Source organism: Pimephales promelas, chromosome 24, assembly GCF_988280905.1.
Source record: "Pimephales promelas chromosome 24, fPimPro1.hap1.1, whole genome shotgun sequence".
NCBI classification, from domain to species: Eukaryota; Metazoa; Chordata; class Actinopteri; order Cypriniformes; family Leuciscidae; genus Pimephales; species Pimephales promelas.
The window spans coordinates 287,385-301,881 of record NC_142792.1 but is presented as its reverse complement, the minus strand read 5'-3'; the positions used below and the strand labels follow the sequence as shown (position 1 = coordinate 301,881).

General features: G+C 40.2%; 1 protein-coding gene across 2 annotated transcripts; it reads left to right on the top strand.

Moving 5' to 3' along the window:
* Positions 1-142: 142 nt before the first annotated feature.
* Positions 143-14,375, top strand: dpysl5b (dihydropyrimidinase like 5b). Of its 2 annotated transcripts, none has more exons than XM_039660527.2 (13): positions 143-265; positions 1,563-1,828; positions 2,436-2,594; positions 3,201-3,377; positions 3,474-3,542; positions 3,629-3,673; positions 3,745-3,820; positions 3,898-4,054; positions 10,910-11,051; positions 11,122-11,264; positions 11,457-11,664; positions 13,027-13,195; positions 13,480-14,375. In XM_039660527.2, exons 2-13 carry the CDS (start codon positions 1,577-1,579, stop codon positions 13,563-13,565), a joined length of 1,683 nt encoding a protein of 560 aa, XP_039516461.2. In that variant the 5' UTR covers positions 143-265; positions 1,563-1,576; the 3' UTR covers positions 13,566-14,375. The 2 variants fall into 2 exon arrangements, with proteins under 2 accessions (XP_039516461.2, XP_039516460.2); XM_039660526.2 differs by having other exon boundaries at positions 158-265; positions 1,575-1,828.
* Positions 14,376-14,497: the final 122 nt, after the last annotated feature.

Below are 14,497 nucleotides of genomic sequence, written 5' to 3'. Positions count from 1 at the left end.
TCTTAGTGTGTGTGTGTGTGTGTGTGTACATCTCCTATTGAGTTCATAGTAGATTCCTGGAAGACATTTAATAATTTAAAAGCAACTAAATATCTGATCTTAACAACAAAAGGCTAAATTTACTGACCCGAGCCTCTCATTGGTTCTCTCGCCTGTCCATCAAAGAGCTTGGCGCGCCGCCGTCGCGGTCTCTCGTGCGCGCGCAGGAACAGCTGTCATCGGTGCACGAGAGGAGCAGATCATCAAACAGCTTCATCCGTTTTCGGTACGTTAACAATTCATTATTAATATTAATTCCACTATGTCTGCAAACCTTTATGTGTGTTTTTAGTGTGAAACGGGGAGAAGAACGGGTGAATTTAGCTTGAGATGATGAACTAACCATCAAATATTTCAGTTATGTGTTATGAAGACAGCTCTGACAGAACGGCAATTATGAATGATGTTATGCATTGTAATCAATGATAATAATATTAGAATATTTATATTATAGTAAATGTCTGTTTATAGGTGTTTATTTATTCAGTAATGGTGTGAGGGCTTTTAGGGGGACAGTGATGTTTGATGTTATTAATAATATTAGAATATATAAATCATAAAAGTAAATGTTTAAGTGAGCATGTTAGGCTAATAGCCTATTATAAGTAGTTTAATGCTAGAGAATATGACCGATGGGGGATGAAGAGATCATAGACCTGAATGAAACATCTTCATCATCCTCTTTGTGTGTTTGTTTTTTTATTATGATATACAGATTATTGTTATTGTGTGTTTTTTCACACAAGAAAAGAAAATAATCAGTGTGCTGTTGTCCAAAACCAGCTCTTTTGTGCTCAAATGTGTGTGTGTGAGTAAGTGTGTATGGGTATGTGTGCGTGTGTGTGTGTGTGTGTGTGTGTGTGTGCGCGCGCAGTGATGTAAGCACACAGTCAGACGCATGTTTCTTATGTTTCGCACATTACACACATGCATGATCACACACTGATGTCATCATGTGTATTTGCATGATAATGTTGCATTAGTCACAGGCTTTGGGTGTGTGTGTGTGTGTGTGTGTGTGTGTGTGTGTGTTCATGCGAGCTGTTTTTTATATTTTTATATCCTGAGCAACATGCATGTGCACAACAGATCTTGTTAAAGAAAGGATGACCTATTTTCTTGTTTTTGTTGTGAGTGAGTGTGTGTGTGTGTGTGTGTGTGTGAGAGAGAGAGAGAGAGAGAGAGAATAAAGCGTTTTTCCTTTATGAATAATGGAACTTCAGTAAAATATGTATCAGTCATGTACATATGACTGATGTGTGAATGTTAATAATAATGCACATTTACACTATCAGTCAATTTGGAATAATTTGTTTTCAATAAAGGTTTTTTTTCTGCTCATCAAAGCTGCATTTATTTGATCAACCCCCCCCCCCCCCCCCCCAGTAAAATAGTGAAATATTATTCTAATGTAAATCATCAGTTCTCTGTGTGAATATACAGTAAAGTGTAGTTTGATCAAAGCTGAATTTATCATCATTACTCCAGTCTTCAGTGTCACATGATCACATGATTATGATCAGTGTTGTCTGCAGTGATGGCCGCCGGCTCCTCCAGGATCCTCATCAGAGGTGGGCGTGTGGTGAACGATGATGTCACTGAGGAGGCGGACGTGTTCCTGGAGAACGGGATCATCCGGCGGGTCGAGCGGGAACTGGTCATTCCCGGAGCCGAGGTCATCGACGCACGCGGAAAACTGGTGATTCCTGGCGGGATCGACTCCAGCGTTCACTTCCAGCAGAGCTTCATGAACGCCTCGACACAAGACGACTTCTACAGCGGAACCAGGGTGAGACACACACACACACACACACACACGACGCCTGGAGCAGAGCCAGCATGAGACGAGAGAGAGTGTGTTCAACTTGAAGCGGTGCTGTACAGACCGATCGATCGGTGTATGACATCACAGTAGCGGAACTATGACATCATACACTAACATAAAACATCCTAAAGATGATATGAACCTTGATTCTTTAACACTCTCTCTCTCACACACACACACACAGTCACACTTAGGTTTATTCTGCCTCGCTCTATTACACTGTGTCTGTTCAGTTTCTATAGTAACGGTGTTGTCAGTGTTTGCTAAGACGGATCAGCCCTGATACACACAGGAAAGAGACTCATACACTTCCTGTATGCAAATATAAGATCATGTCAGTGACATCACTGCCGTTTGACTGATGTGTGGATGGAGATGCATCCTTTACCTAGACAAATATAGCTGTGTGAGAGAGAGTGTGTGTCCTTCTCTCTCAGCATCACACACACACACTCAGTTCTGGCCTATGCCTGTAGGCGGCGCTGTTGTGTGTGTGTGTGTGTGTGTGTGAGAGAGAGAGGCTGAGAGAGAAGCACACACACACACACTCAGTTCTGGCCTGTGCCTGTAGGCAGCGCTGTTGGGCGGGACCACGATGGTGATTGGTCACGTGATCCCCGAGAGAGACGCATCACTGCTGGAGGCGTTTGAGCAGATGCGCGCTCACGCTGACGCTAACAGCTGCTGTGATTACGCGCTGCACGTGGGCGTCACCTGGTGTGGGCAGAAGGTAGTGCACATGCTCATGATGCACGCACACACACAAACACACACACACACACACACACACACACCAGCCAGAAGTTTGGGATCGGTAAGATTTTTAATGTATTCCCGCTCAGCAAGGCTGCATTTATTTGATTAAAAATACAAAAAAAGTAATATTGTGACAATAACAGTGTTCTATGTGAATATACAGTAAAGTGTAATTTATTCCTGAGTTTATCATCATTACTCCAGTCTTCAGTGTCACATGACCCTTCACAAATCACTCTAATATGAGGATCAAGACACAGTTATGATTATTATGAAGTTATTTACACTTATTTCAGGATATTTGATGAATAGAAAGTTTAAAAGAACAGCACTGATCTGAAGTATAATCTTTTGTAACATTATAAATGTCTATATTGTCACTTTTGATCAATTTAATTTGTCCTTTTATTTCTTTCCCCGAAAATAAAATAAAAATTCTTACTGAACCCGAACTTTTGAACGGAAGAGTTTAATGTTTAATGTGTAGTGTTTAAAGCTATACCACTCATTACATTGTTAAAAGCGCTGTATAAATGAGGATGTCTTGACTATTGTGTGTGTGTGTGTGTGTGTGTGTGAGGTGCGGCGGGAGATGGAGCAGCTGGTGTCCGAGAGAGGCGTAAACTCCTTCCAGATGTTCATGGCGTATAAAGACCTGATGCTGAGAGACTCTGAGATCTACCAGACGCTGCAGACCTGCAAACACACCGGAGCCGTCGCGCGCCTGCATGCGGAGAACGGGGAACTAGTGCTGCAGGTCAGACGACCACACACACACACACACACGCACTCACTCACTCGCTCACTCACTGACTCACTCACACACACATGTGTTTCTTGTGCACATGTTTAGGGGGCTAAAGAGGCTCTGGATCTGGGCATCAGTGGTCCTGAGGGGATGGAGGTCAGTCGACCGGAGGAGGTGAGAGACACACACACACACACACACACGTTGTTTGAGCCTTTGCTTTCATCATGACTGACGTCTGTGCGTGTGTGTGTCTGTAGCTGGAGGCCGAGGCCACACACCGAGCCATAACCATCGGTAACAGGGTGAGAACCATACAGACACAGAGAGATCAAGTGTGTGTGTGTGTGTGTGACTCGTGTGCTCTTCATCACAGGCTCACTGTCCAGTGTGTTTGGTGAACGTGTCCAGTATTTCAGCGGCCGACGTCATTGCTGCCGCCCGAATGCAAGGTGAGTCTCTGAAGATATTCAAAGAGCCCATTTTATATCACGAAGTTCTCAGTGGGATGTGTGTGTGTGTGTTTCAGGTAAGGTGGTTGTCGCGGAGACGACCGTGGCTCACTCTGCTCTCAGTGGGAGTCATTATTATCATCAGGACTGGACTCACGCCGCCGCTCACGTCATAGCTCCGCCCCTCCGGCTCGACCCCAACACCCCCGACTACCTCATTGGCCTGCTGGGCAAGTATGAACCAATCACTGTCAATCATTTCACAGCACCTCCCATCATTCATGTCAGAAATAACAAGACATCAACATACTAATAGGGTTGTTAGGGGTTAACAGTTAAAGGACCCAGAACCAGATATGAAGAATGAAGACCCGGAGTCGGAATTATAAAAATTAAAGAAAGTTTTACTGAACATAGTTTGCCATTTCATCAGCAGAAGTCAGCTTCAAGACTCCCTCAGGAGTTCGTAGGCCGCCCCCTTACAGTTAAAAAGATCACAGCAGTTATACCATTTTCAAGGTCTAAGCTACGTCATTGCTTACACGTTGAATGATTCTCATTGGCTACGATATAGATAAACACAGTAATTTTCCACACATATACAGATAGACGAAACATATCTCCATCGATGAGGCACGTCATGACCTTCCAGGTCACAGATTTGGGTTGCTGGCGCCAGTGTGTCCAGAACAACAACTCATTCAATCTCCAATAATGGCAGTGGTTCCTTAACCTGCAACCAAGAAGACTAACACTAAACTTTAGTCTAACTGGAGTAAGACTTTAACAAAGAAATAGTGCCTTGAACTGTTGGCTTCAATGACCCCTTTATGTTTTAACACTCAAACATAAACCAAATCCCTATTTCTCTATTATTTTCACTGTTACTGCGTTCACATAGGACACTAGCAAATAGGAGCTCCCATCAAGGCTGAAGAGAGTCTGAGCGTCTTATTATCAGTTAAGTGTACCAAAACATAATGGTAAAACATTCGCTCTGTTTGGGAGAAAAACAGATAACATTTGCTTCTCAGAAAGCAAATATAATAGAAAGAATACAGTTTAATATAACAATTAAAGTTCAATAAAGCAATGCTCAATATAGCTTGACCATCGGTACAGAGAAGTATCATATGTGTTGGACATATGTGTTCACGACGCCTTTATGATCCATAAACCTTTCTCCTTAGACCAGAGAAAGAGACAAATGGCCTTGTGCACCTAAAAGAAGCTGGTGACTTGTGCATGTACATCAGCATGCATTTAAGAATATTATTTCACAAGCAAAAGCACAAAGAATACATTTATGTCAATAAATGATTAAGTAACAATAAACATACTTAATTATTGATTTTATAAAAGAAATACATAATCATTCAAAATGATATTATGAAATATATACTGAAGAGGCAAGGGATTTTGACCACCCCTTCAGTCCCCCGTTTTAGACCAATGTGGGGTCCAATACCGCCACGTCTGGTCTAACCAGTGAGGTCACTACGGAAAGGGGAGTGATGACGCATGCTCCCCTGACGGGTCACACTTGTCTCTTCACCTCGTCACGGACATGCTGGATAATTTGGATAGTGACTCAGCCAATGTGTAACTTTGTCTCTTTGCCGTCAAGTCTATAATTTCTTTTATTTACGTTTATCATTAAGATCCCACATAGTTGTCTATTTAAATGTAGACCCTCAGGTGAATTTAGAGAAGAGTTTTTACCCCATAATGGACGGCAATCTTCAACTTTACAATTCCAGTTTATTTAACATACTAATCCAGAGAGTAATTCAGAACAATATCATAAATGACAAAAGTATTTATAATTACCAATAGCAGACAGAGCTGGAAAATCACTCCAATTAAAGCTCGTCCCATGTTCTGTATTGTCTTTTCATCAGATTGACTCAGAAATGTCAACTTTTTAAAAGTTTGTCATTCCACTTAACCCATCTGTAATGTTAAAACACTCATTCCAGAGGTTAATGACACAAAATCCTCAAAATCAGGAAATAATAGCCCCCAAACTAACACATGTAACGTGCCGTCACCAAAAATACACACATTCATACACTGAAAAAAATATTTTCAAGATTTGTTATCACATATTTTCTTTTGTCAAATCAACTTTATAATAATTTATTTAGTTGAGATAACTTATTATTTTGAGTTTCTGAGGATTAAATTAATCTCCTTCATTGTATTAACTCACTTTTTCCAGTTCAATCAACTTAAAATTTTAAGGCAACCCAGGTTACTTACTTTTTTTTAAGTTAAACCAACAATATTTTTTTACAGTTTAGTAATCACAACATTTTTTTCTTGTAGCTTTTATTTAATTGTTTATGGTCTCTAAACCAGTTTCAAAGCATGCCTGCTTATTATTCATTTACTTTTAGACGGTCAGCTGGGTTGTTTTGGTTCATTAACATTATTTTGTTTAAGCTTTCTTTAGCAGGCCAAAACAGAAAGACGGACACAGTTTCCATCCCTTCCTCCACTCAAGTCTCTCTCACTATAACAAAATAATCTTTTTAACAGCCTCCTAAGACTGTAACTTTTAGACAACATTTAAACTCATTACAATATCCTTTGACCATTCACCTTTGTTATCCAGACTTTTCTTAAATCTACAAAAGCTGTCTTCATCTTTAGTCACCACCATGTCTAACGACCTTCAGGAGTCAAAACTATGTTAGACATATTTCTAAATCAACACTATAATTTTCCTTGCCCATAAGGCAACCGACATCCAAAGGTTTTGTTACTGTCTCCACAACAACAAATGGGAATCACTTCATGGCCCCGACTGAACCCCGAAAGCCCAATTCCTGTTAGCTCTTTATCTATAATCTCCATCAGGGTGTGGTCCCCTGGCATACACAGAGCTTGTCATAATGAGAAACAAGCCATGCAGTGAATGCGGTTTCTGGTGAGTGGGATAGAGGGACTTACGTTCCTGGGGCAGACTGCCGTGACTCCTCACAGCTCCATCCCCCCTAACGATACAGGATGCTGTTGGCCTCGCAGACACCCGTCCACTCTTATACCCAACCTCACATAAACACCTCCATCAGGAGATGCCCAGTGTCTGCGTGATCCCCCTGCCTTAGGTTGCCTCCTATTTGGCCAAAGAAGGTCTTACCCGTCATCGAGATGACCACTCGTGCACACATGGTAACCGCCATTTTCTCAAAACCGTTTTCTTCAACAAAATCTGTTGTTTCTGGAGCTTAGGAAAAATATTCAAGAGTCACCAGGGCCATTCGGATTGCCTAATAGTTGTAACACAGGGAGACAGGTTAATAACAACAGTATTCAATCACTTAAATCCATTAACCATCTTAAAAGCAGCAACTAGCTACTCAGTGGATTTAGATCACAACCGTACATTCAGTGTACTTCATCTGTAGGCGGAGCCATCAGCCCCGCCCCCGTTTCATGGTGGGGACTAAGATTTTCAGACAAAGAAGTTATTGGTTCACAAACAACCTAGTCAAAGATCTATCTAGTTTCGTCTATTATTATTTTAATGACTTCTTGAAAGTCCTTCAGTTTTGCTTTTAAAACATTTAAAATACAAATTGCCTCTGAATGGCAATGATTTCTCTTAACATCTCTGTGTCTATGATCTTCAACTGAAACACTGTGTTTTAATACAAATAGCTTATTATCACTAATGACACAGGCTCAGATAACATCTTTAGCTGACATTGAATGAGAGAGAGACTGTGAGGGATTCAGTACTGGTACTGCATGCTCATAAACTTCTAACATCAAACTTTATCCCATCGTTTAACTCTATTCCAACTTAAGGCATCTTTGCCAGAAATTACATACGGTTTCAAATAAACATTATTTACATTTGTCTTTTGCCCACATCAGGGAATTAGGCATTACTAATTTCCTCTCAGATTGAGTCTCCGTTGCACTGGCAGTTTTCAGCCACAGTACACATCAGATTCAGATAAGCAAACTGTTACATTACAGCCCAAAACAAACTTATCTTTTTGAAAGCTAAACATCGGCTTCTAGTTCCTTCATGGTCAACTTCTCAAGTTGTTTGTTTAATCAGCATTTATCAACTGCCAATAAAGTACTGCTTCTGCTTATTTGTTCTTAAATAAAAATAATTATTCTAGTTCTCAATAACGTTTCTCATTTCTCAATCTCAATTTCAATCGTCAAGTTCTCAACCATTGCTTAATATTTGACTTAAGTTTTCTCTTGGAGTTTATCAATCTCCAATTAGGATTCACACTAACTTTGACGAGGCAAGCACTCTCTGCTTGTGATACTTTTGCAGTTATTGTAAATCATCTGTGCGATTAGTCTCTCTAGATCATCTAACACCTTTTTAAAATGTTTAATTAAAACACAATCATCCTTTTAGTTACTTTGATATATTTTGCAACTTACATTTGTTGGAGTCATTCATTTTACATCAAACTGTAGGCCTATTCATCAATTCACTTTTAAAAATTACTATTATAGATCTTTTCTTCAAAAGGACTCACTTTTTAAAACTTCAATCTCTTGACCTGGTTTTTATCTCTTATTTCTCAGATGAAAAATGTTAATGCAGTCATTTAAACACGGATCTACTTCCAAACCCACATTAATACCAGAAATGTGTTGTCTGTCACATTTTAAAACACATTCTCTGTGGGCATTTACAGTTACGCGTTAACTGATCCTGCTGACCACAATTAAAACACTCTCTATCTGCTCCAACTTACTGCACACACTTGAAGCAGTGTGTGACCCATTCAGGAATGCACACAGAGCCACTGATAAGCAGTTCTCTGTATTCTTTTACAGTCCGCCAGTGGCGGATTTAATCACAATAGCCCAATCATAATCTTCTTCATTATTATTGACAGAACATTAATTTTCAGAAGCTGCATCGAAATGCTCAAAATATTTCTAAGTTGTTTTCACAAAGTTTCAGTTTAACTTTAATCACTTGCTTAGGGAAATTCTTCCCGCCCCAGAATTTATTCTACTTGCTTTTTGTAATGATCATTAGCAATAAGAGGCTAAACATTTTCATCTTTCAGTTTCTTTATAACCAGTCAAGTTGTCATTTAAATTTCCAATCAGACTCAAAACCCTGACTACCATTTACTTAATAATTTCTGCAAATTTCTTCAAAGTGAGGGCTTCAGAGCACAGCTGTTTACAGCATTTGCTCTCTTCTGTCGCACTCTTTGTTTTAGGACTGTTCAGATTACTGATTAAGTTATCCAATTTTTCTGCCATATCTTAATCATAGTTCATACTCACCTGAAGTTATTGCAGAAATGGAGGCGGCAATCTTTGAACAACTCAGCTTGGCTTCTGCGTGATGAAACTGCAAAGTATACTGCAAAATCACAGTTACATATACTGGTCCACGCCAATTTGGGTCCCAACTTTTATTTATTTTTTTCCCCGGAATCGTTCCTGATGCATCCCTGGCAAACAACCCTGTTTTTGTTAGTATCCCTAACTGCCTAATCCACTAAATTCGGGGTACCCCTATCTGAGATGGAAGAGATAGAGTAGGTTCGCGGTGCCCTGGAACTTAAACCCATTCCAGGGACGCACTTTGCTGGGGTGTTGCTACACCAACAATGCCCAGGCCCAGTGGGGCCCCCACAAAGCACGCTTCACTTGCGCTGTCTGCTCTTGTTAACTTTAAACCTTAAACAATGCTATCAGCGACTTCATTTTATACTTTAAACTTTAGTATAATTAACTTCTTCACTCGCTCATCGGAGTGAAGACTCTCCCGACCTCCTTCAAAATCTCTTCCAGTCAGACAGCCCTAACAATTAACAAAAGCTTACTACCTTGTTTGTTGATTTGCCAGGGGTGTCACCGAGAATAATTGCCCGCATCCTCCACCAAACTGTTAGGGGTTAACAGTTAAAGGACCCAGAACCAGATATGAAGAATGAAGACCCGGAGTCGGAATTATAAAAATTAAAGAAAGTTTTACTGAACATAGTTTGCCATTTCATCAGCAGAAGTCAGCTTCAAGACTCCCTCAGGAGTTCGTAGGCCGCCCCCTTACAGTTAAAAAGATCACAGCAGTTATACCATTTTCAAGGTCTAAGCTACGTCATTGCTTACACGTTGAATGATTCTCATTGGCTACGATATAGATAAACACAGTAATTTTCCACACATATACAGATAGACGAAACATATCTCCATCGATGAGGCACGTCATGACCTTCCAGGTCACAGATTTGGGTTGCTGGCGCCAGTGTGTCCAGAACAACAACTCATTCAATCTCCAATAATGGCAGTGGTTCCTTAACCTGCAACCAAGAAGACTAACACTAAACTTTAGTCTAACTGGAGTAAGACTTTAACAAAGAAATAGTGCCTTGAACTGTTGGCTTCAATGACCCCTTTATGTTTTAACACTCAAACATAAACCAAATCCCTATTTCTCTATTATTTTCACTGTTACTGCGTTCACATAGGACACTAGCAAATAGGAGCTCCCATCAAGGCTGAAGAGAGTCTGAGCGTCTTATTATCAGTTAAGTGTACCAAAACATAATGGTAAAACATTCGCTCTGTTTGGGAGAAAAACAGATAACATTTGCTTCTCAGAAAGCAAATATAATAGAAAGAATACAGTTTAATATAACAATTAAAGTTCAATAAAGCAATGCTCAATATAGCTTGACCATCGGTACAGAGAAGTATCATATGTGTTGGACATATGTGTTCACGACGCCTTTATGATCCATAAACCTTTCTCCTTAGACCAGAGAAAGAGACAAATGGCCTTGTGCACCTAAAAGAAGCTGGTGACTTGTGCATGTACATCAGCATGCATTTAAGAATATTATTTCACAAGCAAAAGCACAAAGAATACATTTATGTCAATAAATGATTAAGTAACAATAAACATACTTAATTATTGATTTTATAAAAGAAATACATAATCATTCAAAATGATATTATGAAATATATACTGAAGAGGCAAGGGATTTTGACCACCCCTTCAGGGTTTACAAGCAAAGAAACACAAATATACAGTGTATGTTACAGTATAAAGGTACGATGATGTGTTTCCTGTGTGCTCAGTGACATCATAAACGTGGTGGCGTCGGATCATCGAGCGTTTAACCGGAAGCAGAAAGCCTTGGGAAAAGAGGATTTCACCAAGATCCCTCACGGGGCGGCCGGAGTCGAGGATCGCATGAGTGTTATCTGGGAGAGAGGAGTGGTACGAACACACACACACACACACACACACACTCACACACACACTCACACACACTCTGTCCTCTCCTCAGGTCTCTGGTAAGATGGATGAGAACCGGTTTGTTGCTGTGACGAGTTCTAACGCCGCTAAGATCTACAACCTGTACCCGCGGAAGGGACGCATCACACCCGGGGCCGACGCTGATGTGGTGGTGTGGGACCCGGACGCCTGCCGGTACTGGATCACACACACACACACACACACCGCCTTTATTTGATCAAACAGTGTAAATCATCTGTTCTCTATGTGAATATACAGTAAAGTGACCCTAAATTAGTGTACACCCATCTGTTATTAACATTTCCCCCCACTAATTCCTCTTCTGCTTCTTCTTCTGTGTTTGACACACACACACACACACTTCAGGACGATCTCCGCGAGCTCTCAGGCTCAGGGCGGAGACTTTAACCTGTTCGAGAACCAGCGCTGTCACGGCGTGCCACTGGTGACCATCAGCCGCGGGCGAGTGGCGTGTGTGAACGGTGTGTTTTCCTGCGCGCAGGGATCGGGACGCTTCTGCCCGATGCCGGCCTTCCCCGATATACTCTACAAGAAGATCATTCAGAGAGAAAAGGTGATGCGGACTCCTTTATCAACCGCTTCTCCTGCTAACACAAACATGTCGGTTATTAATCGCATCCAAAATAAAAGTTTGTGTGTGTATTTATACATCTAGAATTATTATACACAGCACACACACATATATTATGTGAACACAAACTTTTATTTAGGATGCGATTAATCGTTGCCCAGCACTAAAAATAAGTCATTAAATCTCGTTATTTCTGAATGTACAAAAAGTTTTATGATGTTTTTAAAAGCATTTTTTTCTTGGTTATACGAACATTCCATTTTTCAAACATCATGAGATCGTTACTTTTGAATGTTTTCGGAATGTTTTGAAATGTTGTTACATTTAAAAAAATATTAGAAGAATGACAAACTGTAGAGTTGCTTGCACACCGTGTCCGAAATTATCACACGTTAAAAAATAAAATACGACCTTGTGTTAAAACTAGGGCTGTGCAAAAATTAATTGCGATTAATCGCATCCAAAATAAAAGTCTGTGTTTACATAATATATTTGTGTGTGTTGTATATAATTATATAAATAAATACCTATGCATGCATGTATATATTTAAGAATTATTTGCGCTTAAATTCTGTATATATATATATATATATATATATATATAAATACATAATCTATATTATATAAATATAAATATTTTTTATATGAATAACACATTTTCTCAAATATATACATGCAAGGGTATGTATTTATATATACAAAATAATTATATACAGCACACACAAATGTATTATGTAAACACAGACTTTTATTTTGGATGCGATAAATCGCAATTAATTTTTGCACTGCCCTAGTTAAAACAATCACGCTTACACATACACACTGCCTGTCATAAACTAATAGAGTTTGGGTTTGATTTTCTGCGTTTTCCGCACACGAAACTTTCGGACTCAGTGTGCACGCCTTTACATTTCAGGAAAACACTCCATTATTTAAGACTGGATATTAATGTTACTGGAAGAAAGTTTGTTCATAACATTGAGAGAACCTTGACAGAACGTTCCATTCACTATCATAACCTGAAAGATGCGACATGAAACCGAAGTTGTGCCGGTCGTTTCTCATCTATTGTGTTGTATATCGAGTGAAACAGCACATGTGGGCGGGGCTTGATTGTGTCTGTGGGGATTTGATTGGATGGTTGTGGTGTGCTATTGGCTGATCTCATGTGAGTGACAGGTTATAGCCCCACCCACATCATCAGAGAAGAGGAGAGATGCTGCTGTTATTCTGATTCAACATCATGAACACAGTAATGATGAGCATAGTACAATATTTTCTACAGAGAAACCAAAATGTTCAGCTTTGATTTCACGGTGACTTTAACGCTATTAATATCCTCAGACTCGGAGTTTGCGCGGGGTGGACCGAGCGCCGTATTCGGGCGATGTTGCCACGGTAACCAACTCAAGCCGGAAGGAACCGGTCACTCCAGAGAGCGACGTTCCCACGCGAGCGGCCGTCAGACACACAGGAGTACGAGACCTGCACGAGTCCAGCTTCAGCCTGTCAGGTGTGTGTGTGTGTGTGTGTGTGAAATGAAACCCTTACCCAACTTCAGTTTGATCTCTGTGAGCCAGTGTCTTTATGTTTTTTTCCCTGATCTCGGGTCAGTTTCATAAAGCTGTATACATTTAGTGAAAAAAGCAACAGTTGCAGATTAACTGAGATCTCCATAAAACAAAGCTTTGGCATCACACACACACACAGCATGTTTGCATCGCATCACATATTCCTCTCAGATGTGTGCACTAATGATGTAATAACCGCTGAGGATTGTGGGATTGTCCTCCGCAGGTTCTCAAGTGGACGATCACGTTCCTCAGAGACCCTCGGCTCGGATCCTGGCTCCGCCCGGCGGACGCTCCAGCGGGATCTGGTGACGGGTCATGTGACTGAAACCTGTGGTACACACACGCGTTACACACTTCCTGAATATTTTTATATGATTATTTTCCAGAAGCCTTTAGTTAAAAATAATCCTATAAAAATTGTCCCCGCATCACATGACATCGCCAAACGAGATGATGAGGGAAAACTATTATTATTCAGTATTATAAATGATATAAATGTTGTTTATAGTTTGTACACACACATGCACTGTGAATCCCTCCACATTTAAAGCTCACACACTCATCTCACCGTCTGTGTTTATAGTGATGATGATGGTGATGCCCACAGTATATGAATACAGTGTCTGTGAAATATTTATATTTTACGTATATATTTATATAAAAATCGTTTATTGTTAGTTGTGATGGTCTTGGTTTTGTAATAACGAAATATATAAAGCGTCAGTGACTGATTTTACGTGTGAACCGTCCGTGATCCTGCTGTTGAAATCCCTGCTCACACACACTCCGCTCACAGTGAACACGGATGTGTGTCACAATCAGATTGAGATGTTGATTCTGATCAAACAGGAACTGGATTGAGTTTGAGCTGCACAGATTCGTGTGTGTGTGTGTGTGTGTGTGTGTGTGTGAAAGTTGACCCAGGGCTGATTTCCACTGGTGCTGTTTTTTTAATGCAGAATCTTTATGGCGATTCTCAATTTATTATGATTTATGTGTTTTTTACTTTTCAGAAAAAGCAGTTTGTAATTGTGTTGTTTGACAGTGAGTCCTGAAACTGGAGGCTTGTTTTCTTCTATCACACGGAGAAGTGCAAAAATAAACACAATCCCTATGAAACTGTAGCTCCGTTTATTTATTTATGTTGTATCCATTTATAAACAACACACACACACTCACTCACTCATTCACACACTTACTCATTCACATTCACTCATTCACACACACACACACACACACAC